Here is a 27,066-nt window from a genome sequence, read left to right as displayed (position 1 = left end):
CTCGATGAGAATATCGAGACGGTCACCACTCTGGAGATGAGGAAGCACGTGATGGACCGACTGTGCCTAGATGGCACTGACTGAGCAACCGACTGCTCCACCGGTGGCTGCTGCTGCTGCTGGGTTTGCTACTATTGAAGGCTTTGGATCGTCTCTATCAAAACCTTCATTTACTGCATGAGTGCAGCAATCTGTCATCGGTGGTGACTACAGATGCGAAGAACTGGACTCTACCACTGGAGGTAGGGAGGAATATCTTTTCAGTGGGAAGATTGCCTCGTCGATCTAGTCGAATGTTGAGATCTAATTTTTGATATGGTTGATTGTAATTTTTTTTCTACTTGGTGCGTCAATCTGTTGCGGTCAATCTCCTATCGTCTGTCGCGGTGAAAAGCACCTGCAAAATAAAATTTTCATAGATCGAAATTTTGTCCGACGAAAATCCTCCGATGCTTATAGAGAGTTGGTGAACAGTAGATAATGAGTAATTGAAATGACAGGATATTAGTTCAAAATTTTTTTCTCCCATACTGTTTATTTATCTCTCTTTTATAAATGATTCTGATGTGACCGTCGAGCACATGGTCTCACTTTTTATGGTGCTAAATTATCGAACCATAATCATAGAGTTAATGGGTTGTTTATGCCTATTAATGACCGTGACATGTAGTCGATAACCATTTATAATGGTTAAATATGTTGAGAAGATAAGCCGACTATATATTAGTAATAGCGGTAAGTCAGTAGTCCTGGAGATCCGAATGATCATCGATCGATAACTCTGATATGCTGATGGTCTTCGATTGGAGATTAATCGATTGTTGGTTGATAATAGTCAACTGTCGGTCGGTAAACTGATTGTTAGTCGGAGTACTGTATTCTTAGGACCGATGTAGAGTCAGACTTGGGGGTCAGTTGAATGGTCCCAATGGCATTCATGTCTATTAATCTTGTTTTAGTTATTTGTATGTATTTCATGATTTGAAAAGAAAAAAAACTCTTTGACTATGAGGTAATGTCATGAAAGTCTCAAAACTCAATAATCACATATTATTTAGATCTCGATTGGGTACATTATATAATGTTTTTTTTCAAAATAATGCAATATGTCAATTCCCACATTTGAAGAATACCAATCTACTTTAGAAACATCAACAAAATTTGGAAGAACAGGAATTAGATTCTCCTATATCTTCTTTCCTATAAGTTTAGACATTGTTTATGCCTCTTCTAATTGAAATACCCTTCATATAAATATTTTAAGATAAGTATAAAGAAGGTGTTAAATTGTGATGAAAGTCATTAAGAGATGCTGAGATGGACCAACTAATGACAGCTCAAAATTTAGAGGGGATCCACTTTGATACATTTCTCATTCCTTTCATTTCTTCTCAGCTACTTAGACTATAGTAGGCATTTATTGAAGAAATTTTTCCTATAATAAATATTTAATTCACTACTTTAGGTATTAGCTTTATGGCTTCAATCAAAATAGCTTTAGTTCCAACTAATCTTGATTTGATCGAAAAGAAGAAAGATTTTTTTTTTCAATCTGCTCAACTCAAATCTCTCAAAAAAAAAACTAGAAGAAGATAAAAAATTTCAAAAGTAAGACTTAATTCTCTTTTTCTTTCATTAATTCTCCATATATTTTAAACTGAGATACGTGGTCCTTATTTCTAATACTAGTGAAACTCCTTTGCATAATTTGAATAAGATTTATATCCTAGTTCGAGTAGAACTAATTTTTTTAAAAAAATAACTTATATAAAAAATTGTTAAAAAAAATCCTATAGTAGATAAATCTTATCTTGTATATCAACTTTGTTTGCTATCACTCCACATAGTCTTTTATACATTTGAAGATAATTTTTTTAAAAAAAATTATCTCAATTAGACATCGTATGATCAAGTTATGGCTTTTTGAAGTTTGACCCATGATTTATTTTTTTAATATAATAGATATTGCACTTGGATCTTATCCAGTCCTATTCATAATGGTCAAAGTAATCTACATCGATTGATGATCCTCTTAGATCAAGACTCTCCTTATTTATGGGATCTATCTCCTACTAAATTAGAACTAAAAATAAAGAAATGCCTTCTTCCCTATCTCACAGTTGAACCACTTGATTTTGCTCGAAGATAGTTTCTGCCCTTGTTCTTCCTTGCTTTCGGATTTCAATAAATTAATTGATTTTATACTGCATCTAAATTTCATAATAGGGATGCATTTTACTATCCTTGTCAATAATAAGTACCGTGATCTCGATCTTGATCTCGATTTTGATCACTAGAACTAAGAGACAAAACCTTGACCCCTTATGAGTAGTATCAGCTTCTCGTACTATCAACATGAACTTATTGCAGGCATTAGCAAATCATGTCGCTTAGACAACAGTCACAAGATCTATATTTTGTTAGATTTTAGAGGCATTGATCATGGGCTTCTTCCCATCTTTTATGAGATGGTATTTTCTCTATTGCTTGTGGAAGGTTGCATCTCGATCCTGAAAATATGAGCTCCCAACATAGCCTAGCAAACATTCAAAAGAACTATTTCACAAGTAACTTCATCAATATACCTCTCAAATATGGTAAACTCGAAGGTACACTGCTTGGTGATCTTCAACTCAATGTCCTTCTGAATTTAATTAAGAGGATAATGATATAGATAAGGCTTGGTTTGCAATCTTAGCTTCTAAATTAGATTATTAAAGATGAGATTCTTTTGATTTTCAAGATCTAAAATAGTCTTGATGATGTTTTGCTTCACTTGGATCTTCAAATGGAGATTTCCTCTCACGCCCTTAATTTACCTCAATTGCTGCCTCATAATTTTTCACCATCAACCTTAATTTGGAGTCTATTTGCTCTTACTTAGGCCTCTCCTCAACTACTATGGTGTTAAGGATTTCTTACCCTTCTTCTTGCAATTGTCATCCTTCGACATCATTAGGGTGAAGCTTCTAATACTTCTTAGTGTGTCTATGAAGGTTGCAATGACCACATTAAGTTTTCTGACTTGTGTTGACCTACTTCTTGCGTACTCCCTTTTTGGCTTTTTGGCTTGATATTTTGCTATCTTGCAAATTCATCATCCTTCTTGCCTTTCATAGGCCAATTTTTCTCCTCAATCTCCATAACCTTCTTGTTGGCTTTGTTGATATCTTTAACTTTGAAGAGTTTCAACTCCTATATGATGCTCTTATGGAGATCTCTGATATACTTCATGAAAATTATCTGATCATCAATGGAGATTCAGAGGAAGATTGCTTGCTTGCGGAACTCAATGATGTAGTCCTAGATAAATTGATTATATTTCTAAGCAAACATAATGCCACTTGATCGATCGATCTTCTTTGTAGTCGATTAGGTAGAATTACTTCTTGATTAGACTCTTAAATTTTCTCTATATCGAATTAAAAATATTTTTTTTCTCATATATGAATATCATCACCAAGCCAGAGCATGATTGAAAAGCTTGAGACGAACAAAAGCTACTTTTTGTGTAATAAAATATTCATAGATAATAAATAGATCTCTAACTGGTCTAGCTGATTATCTAACTTTTTTTCATCAATAGTTCCATCGTATGCAGCAATCTCAATTTGAGCTTCAACTTTAAATAATTGAAAAAGAGATTTTGGGATGCCTATAGATCACTCATCCTCCTCATTAGATAGAGGATCTTCATCTTTAGATATAGAGATAACTTTGCAATAAGAGTTACTGATTCTTCTATTGAAGATATTGCCAAGCTAGAGATGATCTCATTGAGTCGGACAATCTTCTTATTTAGTTGTGCGAGACATACCTTCATTTCATCATTCATTCATCGAGGAAGAACTTGTATTAGACTCATCTTTGACCTTCGATATACTTGAAGTACGTATAGCCCTTCTCCTGATTGTTGCATTACCTGCATATATGGATCATAAACTAAGGCCCCCATAAATATCAAGGGCTAACATTTTGATACCAACTTGATTTGGTCAGAGAGAAGGAAGATTTTCTTCAATCTATCAACTCAAGTTTGTCAAAAAATAAAACTTGAAGAAGAAAGAATTTCAAAAGTTGGCTTAAATCTTCTTTTTTTTTATTGATTCTCTGCATCTCATCAATGAGTTACATAGTCTCCACTTATAATCCTAGTTATGCCCTTCCTTGCACAATTTGAGTAGAATTTCTCTCCTAATTAGGGTAAAACTAGATCTCTAAAATAATTAACTAATATAAAAATCATGAAAAATACTAAAATCTTATAGAAGATAGGTCTCAGCTTATACATCAACTCTATTTTCTACTACTCTATCTAATTCTTCACGGATGGAACAAAACCTCCGGTCAAAATCTTTTCTAAAAAAGGTTTAGATTGACTAATCTGTTTTGTAGCCCAGATGACGAAATTTCAATCTGATTCAACCCCCTAGAGGATTAGGCCAAAATACGTAAATCTCAAAAAACAAAAGATCATATCAATTGGACATCATATGACCATGTTACGACTTCCTGAAATGATTCGACTTTTTTATGTGATAGATTTTACTCCCGAATCTTATCTAGCCTTATTTATAATGGTCAAAAATTCGTCCACATCGAGTCCAGATATCCTCTTAAATCAAATCTATAATTGATAATCAAAATCATGTGACCCAAACAAGTCAAGCTCTTAAATGTCACATTTCTTATGCTTTTGATTTTTTTTTTTTTTTTTTTTGTTTCTTAATGGCTTGGATGAGTAGGTGGAGATACTTCATATGCTCTTTTGAGTCCTTGTCATCTATTACATAATTGACACGAACAGTTTCCCATGTAAGTGACATCTCTTATTCAAAGTACACTTTTAACATATACATGGAGTTTAATTAAGATTTGATTTTTGAGATCAATCTAAGAAAAGGTCATGATATTAAGGAGTTGGTCAAGTGGATCATGGAGCTAAGCCATAGGCGATCTTTATCTTAACAATTATCATTGTAAAGGATAAGGACTCCTCTACGGTTTTTTGTACCATTCCTTTTCCCGTTGAAACCCACTTCATCCTTCTTTCTCTAAACACCCGCCATCCCATGTACTTTGTAGAACTAGTCCGCCCACATCTCTTTCCTATCATATATACTTCATTTCCCACTAACTCTTCCATCCCACAATCTCGCTTAGCTCCACATTACTTCATCTACATCCAGTATATAAGAGTCGCCTCCTTTGGGTGTCTTTCCTACTGGCGTTTGGGACCTTCACCCATGACATCTGTTTCAATTTCTTGATTTTATGGTATGTTTGTTGGCAGCTCTAGTATATTTGTTGGGCTTCGTCCTATGTGCAGTAAGTCCAATACGTATCTCATTCTTCTAGAAAGCACCTAGACAATTGTGGCATTATAGACCATTCTTATGCCCATATATCTTCATAGGAACAGATCGAATAGTGTTTCCGAAAGAAAACATCAACAAATAACTGAAATAGGTATCACTCTTCTGTTTCATTCTAAGGCACCATCAAAATTATGGGTACATACGTTCCTAACTAGTGTTTATCTCATCGATCGTTTGCGTACTCGTTTGCATGATAAATCCCCTTTTGAAGTTTTATTTCGTCCTCGTCCAGATTATCCCCATCTAGTTTTTTTGGATGTATACGTTTTGCTAACTTACAAGATTAATCTCCCTGTGTTTTCTTAGGATATATTACTCAATAATTCATCAAGGTTGTTCGTTTTGCATCATGTAAACTTTGATGAATTACACTTTCCCTTCACTGACATGGATCATGCTTCTTTATTGAACTCACCTTGAGGCATCATGTCGCCCTTTCCCAATCACCCACCACCACTTCAAATGCCTATTACATCGCTTCACTCACCACTGCCTATTTCACCCAATTCACCACATGATCCACTTGCACTGCTCATGCATCCATTTCACAAGATTCGCATTCACCTTTTGAACCTACTTCTTGTCTCTAATCCCGTCAACTTCCTTCCATGTCGCATCATCCCGTGGTAAAATAAAATAAAGATGGTCCTCTAAAGCTAGCCTAAGACTTTTCTTGCCACTCGGTATCCTATAGGAGCGTATCATTTTCAAATTTCTCAAGCCAACATATGTTCTGGATCAACGGCATGTTCGGCGGCCTCTAAGGATCCAAATGTGCCAAGCCATGGCACCAGAGTTTCATGCCTTTTAAACAATTGGTCATCAGTTCCATCGCCCCACATGCCAATATTGTTGGCTGCAAATGGCTGCATCGAAGTCAATCAGAGATCACGGAAGATTGGTCCATTTGGTTCCAAATTTAAGGAAAGATTAACTACTAAAGATCTCTAAATCTAATTAACCATTAATTATGAGGTAACACCCAGCCCATTTATACTATATGCATAATACCAATACTTTTTTTCAGTAGAATACCCGATATAGATGCAATTTTTAAATCAGTGTACATCCCTCGCCCTTAGTGTAACAATATAGGAGGATCTCACCAAAGAAGACTAGCTGAATGATATTATTCAAGCCTCTATACAAGTATTAATGCACATATGTAGGACTAGACACATATCAGCACGGACGGTCACATGATACTCCTATTTCAAGTCCTATACCTAGTCTACATAGGCCATAGGCGGAACCATTCTAATATTATTTATAACAACATAGAAATTTATCCTGAAAAGCCAGTTGAAAAGTGGTATTCAAGTTCCTTAGCTCTATATGAGCATTCAACATCTTTTCAGCGCAGGACTAAACAAAGGCCAGCATGGATGTACTCTGATACCCATACAGATGATATGTATTATAAATACGGGACCTTACAGATGGCATTGCACATCCTTCTCGAACCAATCCTACTTATGAGGCAAAGCATCATCCTCATTTAATCCTTTATTGTTCCTTTTCCATGGCTAGCCTTTTCTTCGCATTTGTTGCCTTTCATTTTCTATCTCGCTTGCAAATTTCACTTCACAAGAAGTAGAGGATTCCTTCGGCTTTATTTGCATCAACAAAGAATCATCAGTATATAATATTTAGACATGAAGTTCTTAGTTTTCAGTTTAAGGTCATGAATTATCTGGTGGCTGAGTCATCCATGATCTTCTTCTCCCTTTTGTCTCTTCTTGGATGTCGTTTTTATTTACTTTGACATCAAAGCGTGGAATTTCCATGGATTACAAATTATTAGGATCACTAGAGCAATAATTGTTGCTGAAATTAATAAGATATATCTCTCGTACCTGCCAATTGGCCATGTGTACAGCTTCCACAGCAGGACCCTCCCTTGTTTAAGTTTGCCTTTGTCAGGAATTTAACACCAATGGCATCAAGCTGACAGCAGGTTAGTGTCAGGAATTTAGCACCAGGGACATCAAGCTGACGAGTAAATCATGGTAATGACAATTAAATATGATGACCAATTACAACATTAATTATCTTCCAATCCATGCTTTCCACGGATAATGGAGGTGGATCTAAGTATGGTATAATATACAGCTAACCAGCAAATAATTTTAAATGCAAACAACAAAGCTAGGGCGGTGCACACAAGCTTTTCCACGAATTATTGTTGGTTTTAGCTTTCGACACACTCCTGTCACTACTGAAAGTGTTGCCAGCAGAGAGTTTGATAACAAAGGAGCCTGAAATAAGTATCACACGCCCGTGTGCACAGGGTGACTTTGTTCAAGCTAACCTTATGCAGAACTTTAATTCCTAAAACCTACAGACCTTGGTCGCGTACCTCCACCGAAAAAAAAAAAAAAAAGACAAAATCTCTGATCGTGCTTGTGTTGTACCACGGAGATCTGAATAGTTGGCCATTACACTTAGGAATAGGGCATCCGTGCCAATGCTACGAAAAATATTAATAGATTCGGTTCCTTTTCTTTGCTTTTCTTTTCCTTGTTTCTTTTTGAATTTAAAGAGAATGTACAGTTCTAACCCAAAAAAAAAAAACAAGAGAGAACGTAAAGAGATTCAAAAGCTTAAAGTAGAATACATAGGACTGTCAGATAGGACATGGTTTCCAAGTACGGTTTGTCGTTCTGCCGAAATTTTGGCCACAGTTGCTCTTCCCTTTTTGATGGCATCCTTCTCCCTCCCCTCCCCTCCACACATACACACACAACAACAACCCATACCCCCCAACCCCCCCCAACCAACAAAAAAACCAGGTCATGCACTGTGGAACCTGAGACTGAAGGCTAAGTTTAGTAACACTCGCACGATTCCATTACGCATCCCCAAGTTTGATTTTGACTGCGCTCATGGAAGAAAGATTTCGCCCTCACCAGAAGGTCGCATTATAGAATTATAGCTAATATATCTCGCCAACAAGGTGAAGTCTGGGAACTAGATTTTTTAATAGTTATAGGACTTCTATTGGACTAACTAAATGGATCTAGGCCTTAGGTACTCCGTGGATCACCCCACAGAAGCGCAATACTGCAAAAAGCACACAACCTTAAGCGTCGGCAAATTCTCTCCCGCAAATAGAAACTTCATATTGAATACACCTCTTATCCAAAGTCTGGACCATTGAAATGTTATATGCAGTTCGATGACAGGAGTTGTCCTATTGCATGTGGCTGCTTCACTGCCGGTTACGAATCCATCATCTATATCATATGCAATTGACGCTTCTCATTCGATTAATTTTAAATTGAGATCTAAATGAGCTTTATTCTTTCTGAGAATATCCATAGGAGAGCCACCAAAAATTTCAATGAAATGATGAGATGCGAACATTGGACCTCTTACAAATGAAGGGTGCAACCATCAGGCCACAACCCAATTTGCCTTGAGAGCTTCTTTTGTTTTGCATGGCTAAGAAAATTCTAGAAGATGTTAGATTATGTTCCAACCCCCATAATTCTTCATCAATCCTTGAAGTCAAGATCATTACCTTATCAGCCTTGGATTAGTAGTTGAAAAGTCACCAAGAAGAGCTATACCATATACCTTGACGGAGAGATCTCTAGCTTTCACCCACTCATTACTTCTCATTTCTAAATCGAAGAGATCCTTCTTTATAGACAAATACATACCAATTTTGTCAGCGGTATATTCGCAAAGATCTTTAATTGCTAGTTTATAGGTTAAAAAGTTCGGAACAAATTGAGTCAAGATCCCATTTCTTTCTTGTTATCTACAATTGTATGATAACTAATGTTAGAGACGTCATCAGTTAAAAAATATAAAAAAAATGCTTAAACCTCATCTAATATATTCTTAATTAATCATGATATTAGGAAAAGGTAGTATTCTCACGGGATATATTTCTGAACTGATTGTCTCATTCTTTCCACTGAATATCAAGACTATAAAATTGCAAACAAATTGCGTTAGGAAGGTGAACGGCTTGACATTCCTTAAAAAACAATATCAATGGCTTGACACGAAATTTTCAAAAACCAAAAACACTGAAAGAGATCATAGACGACGCTAGACCTAGAAAGCAAGGAACTATTTTTGAATGTCTTTGTAATCTATATCATAATTAAAAGAATGTCTTTGAAATCTTGTAACCAATATGAAGGGAAAAGAGAAGAGCTATATAGCGCAGCTAGTATGGCAGCTAAGCATATAAATAAGCAAGTGATGAGAAACTCAAACAAGCATCAGATGACGACACCAGCGGCACACGTACATACGCATGAGAATTATGTGCACATCGGCAAGGAAAAATATAAAGCATCTGCAACATATCAGCTTGATACCAAACGGTGAATAAAGTAGCAGCACCAGGCAAATTCAGAGCCTAGGTCTATCGTTAGTGAGAGCAGCAGACTACCAAGGTGATCCCACTGGACAATATCCCAACACTTCATGTGCATATATCCATGTCGTGCCACACTGCTCCGATCCCATCAAGCCCTTCAATGCAGACGTATAAATCAGTCAGCATATTCTTCCAGATGAATGAAACCAAAAAGAACAAAAAAAGAGCCATACAGGTAGAAAACGGAGGGAGAAGACAGCCCACTGCCTTCATTGTTACAAAGCAGCGGCGACCCCGTGAATGCTTAGCTAGTTATCTCTCATCTCTCCCTTTTTTTTTTCTTTTTTTTTTTGTTGTTGTTGAATCATCTTAGTCTTAAGACTCAGTTAAATAACAACATATGGAGCAGTGTTATTTATCGCTACACAATTGTAAGGTAGAACAGTTATTGGTCTTCTCAATCTCCAGGACTCGAAGGGATGGATAGGGCCTATGTAGGCCAGCCAGCAAGACACTTTGTCACAGCCTTTTAATTCAGAGACAGAACACAAAAGATAAAGTCAAGCGCTGTGAATATTATGAGCAGCCATAATAATATGAAATTAAAGAATATAAGGAACACCTGCTATGGTCGTTTCAGACACCGACCCAATAACAGGAGCAAGGGATATCCCAAAAAAATGGCCCTGGAGACCACGAACCCAGGCGCCGTTAGCGCCCAAAAGGGATCTGCCGTGCCACCCTCGCGTACACAACGCCATCCTCTGTGATCCCTGGTCTCCACATCAGGACACATCCCATCACGCATCACCATCCCCGGATTTCGTACAGGAGCCCGCGTATGGCGTGTGATGCATCGAACGCACACAGTGCTTGGTTGCAGAGAAAAAATTTGGATTTTCGGTTGAATTTAATCAAAAGTTTGTAGCACGTACAAAACGTGCAATGAGTAATGTTGGTCGTCGTGCATCGTAGTTCCTTCCAATTAAATGATATATTTAGTGACAGGTCTAACGATTAGTACTCGAGACAGCTAGTGGCACTTTAGGCACCCTCGCAGCTTTGGAAAACCACCACACTACAGTAACATGTGGGTCCCAGTTAAAGTGCCAGAGAGCTGGGAGTAGCGAGTGCTTTTTCTTACACAAGTTCATCATTTCGTTTTTTTAATCATTATAATGTATGGGATTATATGAACAGATCCCCACGTCAGTCGCTGTTATGTGATTGGACGAGAACGAAGATTTTCCCGCTTACAGGTATTGAAGTAATAAAATATTATAATGGATGAGTCTGCGAGGTCGTGGGACAGGATACGATAGGCCGCACCGGCACTGCTTTTTACGTAATGCTCCCGCTTCTAGATTTAACGATATTTCTTAAAATTGACATTACATGGATGAAAACATTCACACTTACTGTTCTTCCATTTTCTTGCTCGGTCAAAGAGAATGACGGAGCTAAATTAATCACCAGTGTGATGCCATGAAGTGTCTCTATGCATCGCTTGATTCAGTGTTCCTTGTGGCGCAAGGAAATTGATTTGATTCCCATGGTGCTCGTGCGATCCAAAAGGGGGTTGATCCATTCATTTGGACGCCATGTCAGGTTGTGATTTGAGCGGCTGGTCAATGACATGGCATCAAGAAGATTTCTAGGTACCCCAAAGACTTGGCGTTAGAAGAGATGTATACGTAATTATAACTAGCAATTTTATGCTTACATTGGTCAGACGCCTAATTTCTGAATGAATTGGGTTAAATCTATTTTGCACAAATGGTGTAAATAGCTACCGCACAACGGCCTTGTCCAGAATCCCTAGAAGGCTTCTACTTGCGTACGGCCTCTGTACCTAGTCTTAGCTACAGAATGCTGAACTTAATAAATGATCTATAAGTCTAGAGGGGCTATCTTTCAAGGCGGCCCCTGTTTGCCTTCATGGGCGTGGTACCAAGAATCTTATATATAGCTGTCCCGTACAATCACTGCCACCGTAATTGAAAGACTGGATCTCTCGAATCCTGAAAACAAGTATAAATAATACTAAAAACAAACTAAGATTTCTGTTTCGCAATAAAGAATAAACAAGATCTCTCGAACTAAATTAGGACCAAAGGTTTTCGACTCATGGGTCTCTGCATTGGCCTCTCTATGCCTATAATGCATGTTTCTTGGGTTTTAACAATTTCAATAAAATCAGAAAAATGAGACATTATCAAAAAAACCCCACGGATTTACTACTATAGCAGCAGTTTTCAGACATGATAAGAGATGAATTGATGAGCAACTATCCTATTGATGTAAGCCCGCTTTCTCAGGCTGATGACATTGTTGCAACGTATGTAAGGCTTCACGTAAATTTTCTCGCTATATATACATATTGATGATATTCTTCCTACTATATCTAGCCAAGATTTGCAAGAACTTAAATTTTCCTGGCTAGCGTTAACTTTTAAAACTTTTAGTAGGTCCATCACTTGGGCTTCTTTCTTTAGATGTTCCTAAAGATTCATATCACAACTCAAAATGCACTACAAGGCGCGCGTATTAATCACTTTTCTCATTAAATTTTCCCTAATCACTTGGCCAACGTTATTATCAAGCCGATTCCTGGACATACAATGTCCATCCTAGCGAACACATTTTCCCTTTTCTCGTGTTCCCTTTTATGATGCATTTCACTGCATAATACTTAACAGAAATTTGTTCGAAAGATAGGTTTGATAAACCTGCCTATCACAGTAAAGTTTGCCACATCCCTGCTGTCCTCAACAGTATACCATAGCAGCATCTAGCAAAGACAGATAAGATGCATTACAAACACAAATAGTTAGGCAGTGGGAGAAAAAGAATTCATTGAAAAGCTACCGACCAAATGATCATTGAGTTATTGATTAGTTTTATTTCCTAAGAAAACATTACCGATAGATGACGAATACTTGTGCAATAATAACTAAAGCTTATGCCGTAACTGATTCTTAGGAAGGAATTTTGAAATTCTGGTATAATACCATACAAGACAAAAAAAATAAGAACATCGGTAAACATGGATAAAGGTGAACTGGATCAGGCAAGCAAGGCAGTTATTCGTTGGATAAGTTCATCTTTCTTTCCTCCTACCTTTGCATTTTTAGTAGCCAGGAAACACTTGAGATCTGCGATGGTAAGGGAGTGCAGCTCCCCTCGCTTATGGTGACTCTTAACCTGAAAAAGAGTCATTTTGTACTACTATCTGTGAAAAGATATCAATAAATAATGTTAACAGAAACTATACCTTCGCAGTTACGTCAGATTGGTCAACGGATTGCTTTGCCCTCATCCTTTTGGAGCTCTTTGCTACATTTTCTCTGATGTGAAGTACAAAAGAGATGTATAACAAGACTCAAAGGATAAGACAGTTCTACCTTGCTTTTACATTAAGGCATTTCATATATAAAGCGAACAATCAACTTTAATCAATATGTAAAAAACTAGCATACGGGATATCCTAAAGAATGCAGACCAAACCAAATGTATAAATATTCTCCTGCGAAATTGAGCGCTCTTGCAGGCTCGGTCATCAGAATGAGAACACAGGATGTACATATGTGGCCTTCCTCCTTTGTGATGTGGCAGCTCTTTATGCATACCTCATCATGAGTAATGCTCTTGAATTTATTTTCTTGTTCATAGCCACCCCCTGGCTAGTTGCTATGCTGAAGGTAATATCCTTTGATTTTAAGTATTTAACATCCCACTGCAGATCCCTATTTTCTATCAAGCTTCAATTCCTGCTCATACAAACTACACACTCTACTTGTGGCAGCAAAGGATAATAGACATGAGGCACCAAAAAATAAATTTACTGCAACCACAAAATGATACCACGTGTTACCGTCATGCTCTTGATGTCATTCTAGTTACCATCCGTGCCTCTACTCCTGAAGCCTTAAGAGCAGTTACATCTCTGATATGAAAGATTGGCTTCCAACCAGTATTTCCCTAAGATTATTGGCGTCTTCAATAGACTCCAGTCCCATGCCAAGTGTGCGAGTGAACAATGATTTCAAGGTCATGTATTGATATCAAACCATGCAATTTCACAACGGATGCCTGTGTTAAACTTTTCGTTAACAATGCTCTCTGTTTTTCCACATAAAGGGGGCAATGACACCTTAAACTGCTGAATAAATCTTATCTCTCTTGCCAAAATTCAAACTGTTAGAAGCTCTTAAGGATCAAACAGGGCAGCAAACCACATTAGACATACACTATTATAGCCAGTAAAGATTTTATGCTGTTCTGAAATCTTACTTCATAGTTTACAATATATCCCTAAGGACTATATTGAGAAGTGATACATTCCAAGTAATCCAAAGTTCCTTGAAGATGCACCTCAAGAACAGATCGATTGGCCCTCTATTGCTCATGGCATTTTATATCCAAATAAAGACCCTGATGGAGATTAGAAGTGGCAAAATCCTACAAGTCCATGATGATGCATTATTATCAGATATACACCAACAAACCAAACAAAAGAGTAGAAAACTAATTGTGCTCCACTGCCAATATTGCAAAAGGTTCAATCTGTTTTCATCCAACTTCAAACTTTTCCATTTGATAGCACATCACTAGTGCTGTGTGGAGTATCTTATGTCCATGCAAACAAAAACAAAAACAAAAACAAAAACAAAAACAAAAAAAAAAGCTATCAATGCAGCTATTTCATACATCATCACAATATTGGCAAGTCAGCAAACCTGAATCGTAGCAGTGGTAGGTTTTCTTTATAGTAACTTACTGTCTAGCTGCAGGGTTAGCCGTATCAAGCCGAACCGCCCGGTACAGGGCGTACCGAACCAGACTGGCGACCAGCCAATCCGGTTCGGAGATTTTTTCTGAAAAATCCTTCCGAACCGTACCGAATCGGACGTCCATACCGTCCAAAACCAGGCAGTATGGACCAGTACGGTCCGATTCGGCGTGAACCGAACCATACCGACATGTGCACATAGGAAAAGGGGGGAGGGGGGTGGGACCTGGGCTGTCTTTTAGTGGCAGCCCAGGTGAATGGATTCTCTGAGAAGCTCGAGAGCTCTCAGAGAACTCCCGAAGCCTTTAAGTCTCAACGAAACCATTGAGACGTCAAAAAAATAAGAAAAAAAAAGAAAAATTCCGTCAAATTGCAGCACTGATTCGAGGAGACGCTGAATTTCGGCTGGAAGTAAAGTAATATGTTATTTTTTTAATAAATATTTTATTTATTTTATTTTTGTTGTTAAAAATAGGATAAGAACGAGGAAGTATGAAAATAAGAGAAAATCATGCCAAAATTTTGTGATTTTGGTATGATTTAATTATATGTGATAGATCTTTGAAAGATCTACATGATGACACTAAAATTATTAATTTTTATTAATGATATATTTTTAAAATATTTATATATATTTATTCATAAAAAAATATTAAAAAAATAAATTTAAAAAAATAAAAAATCAGAGTTTTAGAATTATGTTTAGAATGATTCAAGCTATTTAAATCTAACCTCGAATTTTTTTTAAAATATTTAAAATTTAAAAATATTTTTATAATTATTTAAATAATAAAAAAATATTATAAAATAAAAAATATGTAAAAATAGTGTTATATTTTAGTCAATTCAAAAATATTATTTGAAGCATATAACATATTTATTTTGAATTTATAAGTTTTAAAATTATTATTGAAATTATTTTAAATTTATATATAATTTTTTTAATTATCATTAAACTATCATGTTTTGTTATACTTGCAGATATTTATAAGAAAAAAATTTAGAGCATGACGTTCATTGACTTTAATTAATTATATATTTTTAACATATATTTATTTATACAAAAAATTTTAAAAAATAAATAAAAAAATAAAAAATCAGAGTTTTTTTTTGAAATTGAGAATAATGTTTAGAATGATTCAAGCAATTGAAATATTTGAATCTAACTTGGATGTATCTGGATCATCCTTGCATTATGGATCCTATTATCGCAGCCACCTTATGATCCATATGGATATGGTGCATCCGAGGCATCGTCTTCTAGTGGTTACTACCCTATGTAGCTTGGAGCATCTTACGGATCAGATTTTGCTACCGACATATTTGGATGGGCTCTTCCACAGCCATACCATCATTCCGAAGATACTTCTCAGAGCCAGAGTTTGAGTGAGAGATCTGAGATGTCTTACAATCCAGAGAGGATGCCTTATGAGATGAATATTCAAGAGTACGGTGCAGCTTGATTAGAAAGTTAGACTGATATTCCTCCAGATTATGTTAATGATCCAGATATCTACGAGCATCATAGACACTCGACGAGAAATTAAATGCAGAGTAGATCTTGAGATTAGTATATCAGTTGTTGTGCTTTGTACTTTAAATATTTAGATACATTTTAATGCATATTTTATATATTTTTTCTTTAATTTTAGAATGATATAGTTGTAATATAATGTAAATAAATATATATTTGAAATTTTAAATCAAGAGTCTTTGTACCGTTACCTAACTCAAAATTTGAATCCAAATATGTCAATAATATGCAATATAATATACTTTTGGGGTTGTATTTATGAATTAATAATTTAAACACCCACAAAAAAAAATAAAACACAAACAAAAAAAAATTGTACCGATACCGAACCGGTACGCCAAGACGTACCGTGTGTCGGTATGGTATGGTACCGGTACCGTACCGTATCGGTCCGCCATCAGTACGGCATCCGGTACCGGTACAGTGATCCTTGGTCTAGCAACTCCTTAAACCTTGTATTGTTGCTCTTCTACAGCAAATCAAGAGCAAGCATTTCCCATGGATTCTCTGGTAACTTTGTAAGAAAGAGTTTGTGAGTTGATTATCTTAGTAAATCATGGAGAATGGAACAGATTGACAATTAATGGCAGGTTTATTAATTACTACCACCTGTTTTTTTACAAAAATAACCCCTTTCCGGTTGGTGGGTGGTACCTATATCTTACAAGTTCCATTTTGCCTCATTGATAACCTAGACATAATCCCTTCTAAATCAGACATCAGTGGATAGAAGCCCCAATAGAAAATATCTTAATTAATGCTTAAGAATGTTATAATGTGTAATAAGTTACTGTTCCAAAAAATGACAGCACAAGGCAGCACTTTGTCCTGACACAATAAAACAAATTATAATCTCAGCATCCCTCACTTGTAATTACTTAAAAAGACCACAAAGCCTTGTCTATATGTTTGATAATATATAAAAATTCGAAATATATTATTTAGTGTTGCTATTAGAGAGTTTTAACTGTAAATCAAGGAACCAAGTTGGTTCCTACTTGATTCCCTGACAAATTATCGCATGGTAGAGGCTCTGAGCTTGTAGAATTTTAAGGAGTGTTTGCTCCTCATATCACACTAAACGGGTCAAGCCCTATAGTTTCCCGATTAGAAGACCTGACTTTACCACTTAAGGAAACTAAAAAGATCGAGGGTGAAGAACCAGGTGCCACCGGCATTCAATAAAGGATCCTGTAATTGTAGAGGGAAAAATAGATATTTCACAAACGATTGCAAATATTGGAAGTAGTTGTCGAAGGCAGTAATGTGGCATGGAGATCTAGCAGAACAAATCTCAAAGTAGATGAGCTTTCAAGGGTGGGTTGATTAGGAGACAACAGGAATGCCAGGGATTGTTTTTTTTTTTTTTGGGTGGGGTGATGGTTTTTTTTTGGTGGGGGGGGGTGTGAAGGGCATAATTGTCTCTCAAAAATAGGAGAACAATGCCTGCATCAGTTTGAGATTTTCATCAGCAAAAGATGGCACTTTGAAATCCTAAGGAGTGCTTGTTCTTTTTTCTTTTCTTCTTTTGCAAAGACATTCTAAGTCTCCTTAAGATCAAGTACAACAAAGCTCAAGTTCATTGACTTGAAATTTCCCCAACAAACAAATGTGAAAGGCCTACAAACCATAAATTATGCAACATCAAGGAAATCATCATATGACTCCTCATTTATCAAGGACAAGGATCCTTGTCTTGAGTAGAAATCCTACCTTGATTGGGAAAAATACAAGTAGCATATTCATCGTCCTACAGACTTCTAATACAATACAAACTATCATGGAGACAAAAAACGTTGCTTTTGCATCAAACCTTACTAGCAGAAAACTTCTACCTAGAACAATGGACATACTTTGAAAAGTCCTCAACAACTCGAACCAGCACACGATTCTAAGCACTTCCTTCAAGTGTTTTCTAAGTTTCCACTTTCCTACACCCACATCTGCTCCTTGACTTGCTACTATTTTGGCAATTAAGCATCAAACTATGACAAAATGTCCACATGAAGATCTTCATGGTGAAATGTAATCCATAAGATCTATCAAAACAATCATCAACTCAGAGGTATGTACACATTGAGATGACCTTATGGATTGGCTCCTAGGCAAAATCTGGACATGTATCCTATTAATCACCAAATTATTACAAAGAAAAAACTTCTCTAAAGGAGAGGAAAGAAGTCCATTAGGAGTCAAAATTTGAAGGATGGGTTTTCAGCCCCTTAAGATCAGCACTAAGCCTTTATGGCTGATCCGTAAGCTGAGTATTCCTCCATAATTAGCAAATGCTAACTTTCCAAGGGCCAAAATACATCCCATGGCTCTCTTAAACAAATCCACAAACTACATGCCTAACCAATGCCACAAGTCCCTACCACATTTACACCCCAACCGATTGATAGTTTTCCTTCCCTTACCTAGCCAATTTACTTCTAAAAACTTCCACTTTAGCATACCATTTCATCTATGTGACCTCCATCATTGTGACAATATTGTGACTGGTGCAAGTTGCAGAAATGGAGCTACTTTCTCCAAGCTTGCCTACCCAACTAAAATCTTCAAGAGACCCCCTTAAAAGACCACCAAGTTACCCATTTTAACCACTGTAACTTATGAAGCACCATTCCTTTTGAAAGCATCAGCTCTAATGTCAATCGCAAGGAAGTTGGCAGTCAGCACCATCAAAGGTTTCCTTCATTCTACTTAAGATTCATGAGTAGATCAATATTGCTTCAAGATGATTTCACAAAGAGAGGGAAAGCAACACGACTCATTTACTGCAGCACCCTGTCATAGTTCTGAAGACAATCAAGTCAACCATAAATTAGTTTTGAGACTCTTCTTTTGCAATCCTCACTCCATAACCATTTCATTAATTTATTAAGAAAGCTTGACAAACTTCGACCTAACATCAAGGCCTCAAGTAATAAGCCTCCCTCTTTTGAAATGCAAAATTTAAAATGATTATGAGATAAAGAAATTAACATAACATGGTTCACCTTGATTTCTGTTTTTAAGCAGAATAATGAGTCAAAGCAGGGTTGTCTAGGAAATATATGAACCAACATTCATTGTACTGGTGCATGCCACCCCATATTGAGCATATCGAACTACTACTCAGAATGGGGGGCGTATCTGGTGTCAATATGCGAAACCGACCTATACCAACATTGTTGCAACATGCTATTGAGTAGCGATACAAGTATGGAAACTAGTATAGCAAACCTTGACATGAATAAAAGAAAAGGTGCTTCCTAAATATATGAGTGAGCTGTTATGTCAACTCAAGCTTTGTGGTAGTGTAGATTTGGTGAGATTAGATGGCGTGTTATTACCTAAGAGTGGAATTTTCTATATGTAGATTATCTAGCCAAAAGGAAAGAAAATATCATTCAATAAGCTAAGAGTTTATTAATTTATGATTTTCAATGCTCATCATTTAACAGATGCTACTCTATTCATAAGTCATTAATTTTATAAGTAGTTATGACAAATGCAAAAAATGACTTCTTTTCACAAACTTGCAGTCTCTGGTTTACCTAGAATATATGGGTGCTTCACATAAATTGTCTTTCTATTTTAAGCTTTCGTTAGTACAAACCACAGCTTTAGAAGTGGACAAATCAAGATTTTCTCAATGAGTCCACATCATTTCACTTTTTGAGAAATATCAAATATTAATAACTGATTAGAAATGGTATGAGTCTTTGGTGAAAAGGTGCATCTTCAGTATAACCTCCATTACTGCAGATACTTATGTTGTCCGATTGAACACCAAGACCTGAATATTAAACAAAATTTGTGTTATTACCTGAGAGTGGAATTTTCTATATGTAGATTACCTAGCTGAAAGGCAGCAAAATATCATTTAATAAGCTAAGAGTTTATCAATTTATGATTTTCAATGCTCATCATTTAACAGATACTGCTCTATTCATAACTCATTAAGTTTATAAGTAGTTATGACAAATGCAAAAAATGACTTCTTTTCACAAACTTGCACTCCCTGATTTACCTAGAATATATACATGCTTCAAATAAATCGTCTCTATTTTCAGCTTTTTTTGATACAAACCACACCTTTAGAAGTGGACAAATCAAGATTTTCTCATAGAGTCCACATCATTTCACATTTTGAGAAACATCAAATATTAATAACTGATTAGAAATGGCACAAGTCTTTGCCGAAAAGGTGCATCTTCAGTATAACGTCCATTGTTGCAGATTTTTATGTTGTCTGGTTGAACACCAAGAGCTGAATATTAAACAAAATTAGTGTTTTTAAGTGGAATTTTTCCATATTTTCTTCCTAGCCCTCCCTATCCTTCCAATTACCTCAGTTACGCTCTCCTTTTATCCAATCTGCTTGGAAATCTTTCTTTCTTTCAGACTGTTTGATATCAGAATATCATGTCTTTAGTGACTTTACCCAGTGTCTGCATCTAAAACAAATATAATTCACTAAAGAAAACAAGTGAACCATGTGCTGAGACATATACATAGATAGAATGGGTACTTATCTTCTTTTCGCTGTTCAAGGTCCTCTTTCCCCAAGCATCTTTCTGTGGGACTGTACAAAAACTTTAGGTTAAAAACTGCAATATGTACTAGTGATATGGACAAGATTGTGCATCATATTTAAGAGAGAGGTAACCTTCTCCAGGACTTGGTAAACAATTGCCACCAAGAAAAGCATCAGTCATTTCCTTCTTTTCTGAACCTTTGGCACTCTGGAAAGGAATCTAGATTATCTTTTTCTGCAAGGCTCAATGTTAACTAAGAATTAAAGAGTCATCTTTTAAATCAAGATTTCCATGTCTTACAGAATGCAAACTGGACCTATCCAATTGCATTGAGATGCCATCCACAGGTTCAAGCTGATTCTGTTCGAGTAAAAGAAAAAAAAAAAACTAACTCAGTCATGTAAATCACTTAGTATCTTATAGGTAGCAATGCCGTAGCAAGTGATCTGAGTCAACTGACCACAACAAATGAACAACAGCCCAAGAGAATTCCCTTTAGGTTGTGAACCTTGATTTATCCTAAGTAGTAGGGATACTTTTGTGTTGCTTAAGTTATCAATTTGCAAAATTTTCCAGCAAGCCAACTTACTTCCTTCATGTAAGATTCACCATACATTTCCTTCTCTTTAGTGAGACCTTGATCATTTGAAATTCCTGAATTTGCCCAGACAGTAGGTAAGATAAAAAGTATAATTATGGGTGAAAATTATAGATTTGATAGCTGTAATTTACTAGGAGTCTTGCCTCTGCAAAAATCCTCAATTTTCTTTTTGGTAAAGGAAGGTACTTGAGTCTGATCTACTTTGAGATCTGCAACATGAGTTTTGCCAAATTAGTGGATTCCAGCCATTATAATGCACTTTCCCAAAGCTCACCCACCAGGTCAACTGGCAAGCTCTTATTTTAGTTTCAATTCTGTTTACAATTCTTAACAGACACCACAGATGATTACCTGAATGAATGCTTTTTGTAACAGGTAGAAACTTCATAGGTGATTGAGATTCAATATTTGAATTCATGTTTTCACCATTATGGATACCATCTGCACTATTATTGGCATTATTCTTGCACGAAGGTACAGTATTTTCCAATATTTCAGTACTATCAAATATTCTGCTACCAAAACTATACTTCAAGGCTGGCTTTGGAGTGCGATAGTCTAGCCACCAAGACATAAAGGAAAGAGTTATGCTGATGAAAATAACATAAACTAGGGAAACGCCACTCTCTGTCTTACGTAAAAATACCTAAAGCTAACATCAGGTCTTTGGAAAAGAAATATGTTTCATTCGAAGAGTCTTCATTATGAGGACTGCTTTTATCTCTTGTGATGCACAGTGGAAAGCTATTTGTAGCTTTGTTCCAGACAGGTAGTGTCGTCCTAATACCAAGTGAAGATACTTCCTGAACATCAAGAAGCAAGGTGATAATCTTGAAATGTTAAAGGCATCTCCTATGTCCTATAATTATAGATGCATTAGATGCCCAAGATATTATAAAGTAAAAGAACGTGCATGTTTTTCTCTTCATTCTTCCAGCTATAAACCAAGTCAGTAGCAGTAATTCTCTCTGAAAACTAGCTTTTTTTATTATATATACACATATACATATATTTATACATACATGTGTGTGTGTGTGTAGACACAGACACATATGTATGTATGTCAACATCAGATGAAATCTCTCTCACCATAGTGAGAAAATATCAGTATACAAGTTTGTCAAAAAGTATTTCAAAGAGTGTTCAACATTCCTGCACTGGGATTTGAAAAAGAAATGTCTGGAACAGATCCAAATCAAGGAAGATTACCTAACTATTTCTAATGGATCATGTTGGACATTAGATCAATAATCAAACTGGAAGCGAAAGGAGACAGATATAAAAATTCTTCTTGAACAACCATAAAGACATATGGTACATACCTTAAGTTTCACTAGACCTTGATCGAAGAAATTCCAAGCTGCACCAAGAAGAAAAACAATCAAACAAATATTTCATAGTAAAACCAACATAGAATATTAAGAGAACAAGTAATACAAATTTACATAGATATATACACCCAATTATTGATATAAAGGTTTTTCATTCATATCTGCATAAATAAAATAATTTTACATTCATATAGAGGTAGATAATAAATGAGAACAGAATTTGCCTGACCTCCAACTATTTTTATAAAAGACTCGAAAGCATGCACAGCCTTTGAGTGTCTAATTGTTTGTGGAGTTGGAGCCAATCCTGAACCTCGAAGGATGAAAGCAGATGGGAACCTAAATTCTATACATTTAGATAAAGGACATAAAAGAATTTGCAATCTAGATTCAGCAGACAAGGAAAATTGAAATAGGCTATGAAAATAGATATGGCTACTGTGCGAAAAGTTGAAAACTGCTCGTCTTTTGAAAAGCAAACAACCATTGTTTGTCCATGTGACCTCCATAAGAAAACTGAACCGCAACGAAGTAATTGCTGTGCAATGCTAGACCATGCTGCAGATTGGGGATTTTGATTAAACTTAAGTGAAAATAAAAGAAACATGAAGATGATCAGAAAGTGCAAAAAGATAATCAGAAAAAAGAATTAAAAAGAAAAAGAAGCTTCACACAAAAGCTTATCACCTTGAATGACCAAAGCTCTTCCAGTCTTTCAAAATCTTCTCCAGCAGGGAGTAGTTTGCTTATTCCTGACACCACAATAAATCCCAGTTGATATTTTTTATGTCAGGCAAATAGATGAAAATTTGGGTGATGACATGATGGAAATATGGGTTTTATTTAACCTATCACATGTCCTTCACACAGCGAAGGAAGAATAGTGCAAGCGGTGCAGATGTTGTAGTCCTCCAAAACAATTTCCTTACCATTGTCAAACCTTTTCAACATTTTGGAGCTAATAAAATCCGAGATCTGAGATAAAGTACAATCACATGTTGAAATGATGCCCTATTATAATTTAGGGTCTGTTTGGATGACTGCAGATCCTGTCCAGTGGATAAACTCAATATGTGTCGATGGTGGGAAAAGCGAAAAGCCTTGGAGTGGACTATCCTGAAAAACCAGGGATGACCGATCATATTGGAAAGGGGGTTTCCAGTATTGCAGTATTTCGAGACCACCCATTCCTTGGTTTCTCCAATTACAAGATTTCCTCCTTTCCCACCATTTACCTCCCTCTCAAAGTAGCCCATTTTGGGTTCATCCTCTAGATTACCAATGCAAGCAGCCAAATAGGCACTTAATCTTGAGGAAAAACTGAAAAAAGAAAGACAGAAAGAAAGATAGAAAAAGATACCTTATGTCTGCTAAATCGAAATGCATCAGGAGAAACAAGGAAAACAAAACCATCATCTATTTCTGATTGTACTTGCTGTGATTACAGAAAATAATGAAAACTGCAAAAAGTTAAAATCTCAGCATAATAGCCCAAAGTCAGGTGAAAATCAATAATCATAATTATTATGCAGTTCTTGAAGAACAGTTGTGCACAAAAACCACTCGTAGAGTCCCTTGGATTTCCAACAAATTACAATATAAGAGAAGAGGAAGTTGAAAATTTAACTCATCACCTTTTTCCATTTAGCTTGTGGGAGTGGATTAACATCTCAAACCACTGCTTTCTTTAGGGCAAACAAGCCAAGCAAGCCAAAAATCAGGCTGCTCAAGCTCGGTCATATAAGTTCTGACCTGAGCTTTTAGCGAGCCAAGCTGAGTGTTCCCTTATTTCTGATCCACTTGTGTCAGGCTTAGCTTGTTCATGAGCCAAGCTCTGAAATCTGTTCGAGCTCGGCTCATTTGATTATAAAAATTTCTTATTCAACATGTCCATTGTCTCACACTCTTACCCCTTCATTAATTTGATAATAGAAAAATCACCATATGCAGTATCTTACTACAAATCAAGCTCTGTTTTGGGTTTATTAGAATGTTAATATCATACCCATGTATTGAAGTCTTAGGCCCTCTTAATTTCTGAATAAATAGGAATAATGCTCACTTATTCAGCCAAGCAACCTTTTTGACACCAGAACAAAGCAGGTTAAATGAAGCATATTTTTGGGATTTCAGAAAAGCTGAAAAGCACATTTAAGTACATATTCCACCTGAACTTGAATAAAAATATTTGATCAAAATGGTAGAAGAGTTTTATGCAGCCTTATTCAGCTTTGCATCTCCATTTTCACTCCCAAAATATTCCTCTTGTTTAAATAACCCGGTTAAAAACCTAGCTGGAATCAAAAGGTCACCTTAGGAAAAAAAAATATTCATTTTCTAATACCTCATAATTAAGTTGTATACCAAATTCTATATTTATATCTAGTAAATTCTTTTATAAGCATAGTACAGCAATCAGTCTTATTAGTTATATATTTGTATCCTCAATTTATGCATGCACTATTATCCCAGTTCCATTTTCAGTTTTGATCTGCAGCATTAGTATGGTAATATATTTATTTATTTTCTGTTTCCATCCACTAAGTCACTATGTAAAAGATAGAAATATCCTTTTGCACTAATCAGACTCACAAACTAATTGGTTTTGCATGGAAGAATCCCACCATTCTATTTGAAACAAAATTTACATTTTTAAGGACTGACTTGTACTCTTTTTCCATCCTTGTTCTTACTGTCATGTGAGACATTGCCTGCTACAACATTGGTTTCTTTCTCACACGTTTCTTCCATATTTTCCATGGAAACATGATGCTAGTCTCTTGCAATGTATGCATCACCATGGGTTCCAACTTCCAAGAAATGATCCAGCATGAGTTTATTTGCATAAAAAATGCGAACAAGTTCATAGCCCAGTTCCTCTGTCTACATCCCGTCTTGGCATTGGCAAATACATGCTTATCAGCCAAGAAGCATCACGACCTAAACAATTGAGTCTAAGAGGAATTGATTTAAAACCAGTGGAACTCTAGATCTCCCATTCATAACAGAACACAAAACAAGAAAATTTTAAAAACGACCATGCATATGAGAATAATGCAGGTATGCAAGGATGCATGCACCATAAACATTCACCAGAAAATTGAGAAATCTAAATTGTTAAGGCTGATGAAAACCAAGTCATTACCAATATAACTTCATCATATACTTAAAAAAATTTCTTTTTTTGTTAAACAAAGGAAGTGTACATGCATTGAAAAAGAAAAAGTGGCGATCATGCGAAATTCAAGAACTTAAAGGCCAGAGATGACAAAATCAAATAGTTCGAGATTCACTACCACATTAACGGCGCACAAATGAGTCCTCTCCTCGCTGCAAGCAAAAGTAGAGTCCACAAAAATGTTGTCGCCGACACATCTCCACCCATGATCGATCATAAAAGACTTAAAACCACACTCCACCGCTTTGGCAATCACCGAGGCTGACCTCACATCTTCTTCCACCCCTACCTTTATCCTCGCAGCCAAATCTCACTGTCAGCCTCCTCCATCATTAAAATACACACCGATGCATTCTTTCATTCCAACAATTCTTCATCTATTCTATCACCAATTTAAAACAACACCCCATTTTGGGGCTTGACGACAAGCTAACGGGGAGATACGGCAGTGAACTCACATTGGAAACGGGCACAGCCTCGGCGAGCGCTTTAATGACTTCAGCAACGGACTCGGATTGACCTCTCTGCGATCAATGGATGGACTTTAGGATCGAGAGAAAGCGAGCAAGAGAATAAGTAAAAGTCGGGATCCGGATTCCCACCTGATGGACGATGAAGATCTCGGATGTTTGGGGGAGGCAAGCGAGATGCCACCGCCGGGAGAGCTTCCAGCAGAGGGTTTCGAGCTCGACGGAGAGGGAGGGCGATGGAGGAGAGGAAGGGAGGGAGATGGAGAGAGGGAGGAGGAGGAAGGGAGAGGAGGAAAGTGGGTCGGGCGGAGCGAACCGCACCAGGATCTTGTTCCGGAACATCCTTCTGCCGCCGCCCTTCGCAATGGGAACCGCCAGGCGGTCCCTTTTGCGTACGCTGTACGCGCTTCACCAGTTCACCTCCTCCTCTCAATGGCCCGGGGGCGGGAATTAGAAATCGATGGAAGCTTGGTTGGACGAAAAATCGTGATGGAAGCGTGTCTTAAACCACGGGAAAGAACGATATACCGGGCGCAGAATAGATCATCGTACGAGAAGTTCTTTATACCACGTGGAATGGGGACTTGGGAGATCCGTGGGGTTCGAGCTTCTCGAATCATGCTGTGCGAGAAATTGACGGCTGTGATTGAAGGAAACAAACATCTAAATGAGTGGATGCATTACAGATGTGGACGGAATCTCAGGTGTCCGCCGATATTTTTTGAGGAGAGGTAACGATATCTTAGTCTGTATGATAAGATAAAAGTTATTTATTGTTTTAATATTCTGATTTAAAATTAGATAATTAAAAATAATTTTAAATGGTCATTGATGAACAAAAAATTCTCATAGTTGATAATAGATATTTCTGGACGTAGTGATATAAAGAATAAAGATAACGAAATGATATCTTGAATGTA

The 27,066-nt window shown here is 36.5% G+C and overlaps 1 protein-coding gene across 6 annotated transcripts; it reads right to left on the bottom strand.

Annotated features, from left to right (window-relative positions):
* Positions 1-12,573: 12,573 nt before the first annotated feature.
* On the bottom strand, positions 12,574-26,647 carry LOC105048733 (uncharacterized). Of its 6 annotated transcripts, none has more exons than XM_073261425.1 (18): positions 26,279-26,639; positions 26,135-26,200; positions 25,795-25,965; positions 23,859-23,933; positions 23,347-23,473; positions 23,186-23,250; positions 22,938-23,056; positions 22,728-22,837; positions 22,490-22,527; positions 21,814-21,970; positions 21,519-21,725; positions 21,311-21,376; positions 21,156-21,220; positions 20,867-20,926; positions 20,698-20,785; positions 20,564-20,613; positions 12,992-13,069; positions 12,574-12,921 (listed from the first exon to the last, which is right to left on the bottom strand). In XM_073261425.1, exons 1-18 carry the CDS (start codon positions 26,486-26,488, stop codon positions 12,784-12,786), a joined length of 1,890 nt encoding a protein of 629 aa, XP_073117526.1. In that variant the 5' UTR covers positions 26,489-26,639; the 3' UTR covers positions 12,574-12,783. The 6 variants fall into 6 exon arrangements, 4 of the variants coding, with proteins under 4 accessions (XP_073117526.1, XP_073117529.1, XP_073117528.1 ...); XM_073261428.1 differs by having other exon boundaries at positions 22,983-23,056; XM_073261427.1 differs by having other exon boundaries at positions 20,698-20,773; positions 26,279-26,632.
* Positions 26,648-27,066: the final 419 nt, after the last annotated feature.

The sequence above is a fragment of the Elaeis guineensis genome, chromosome 7 (genome assembly GCF_000442705.2).
Source record: "Elaeis guineensis isolate ETL-2024a chromosome 7, EG11, whole genome shotgun sequence".
NCBI lineage: Eukaryota > Viridiplantae > Streptophyta > Magnoliopsida > Arecales > Arecaceae > Elaeis > Elaeis guineensis.
The sequence above is the reverse complement of the archived record's forward strand: the minus strand, read 5'-3'. Positions and strand labels throughout refer to the sequence as shown.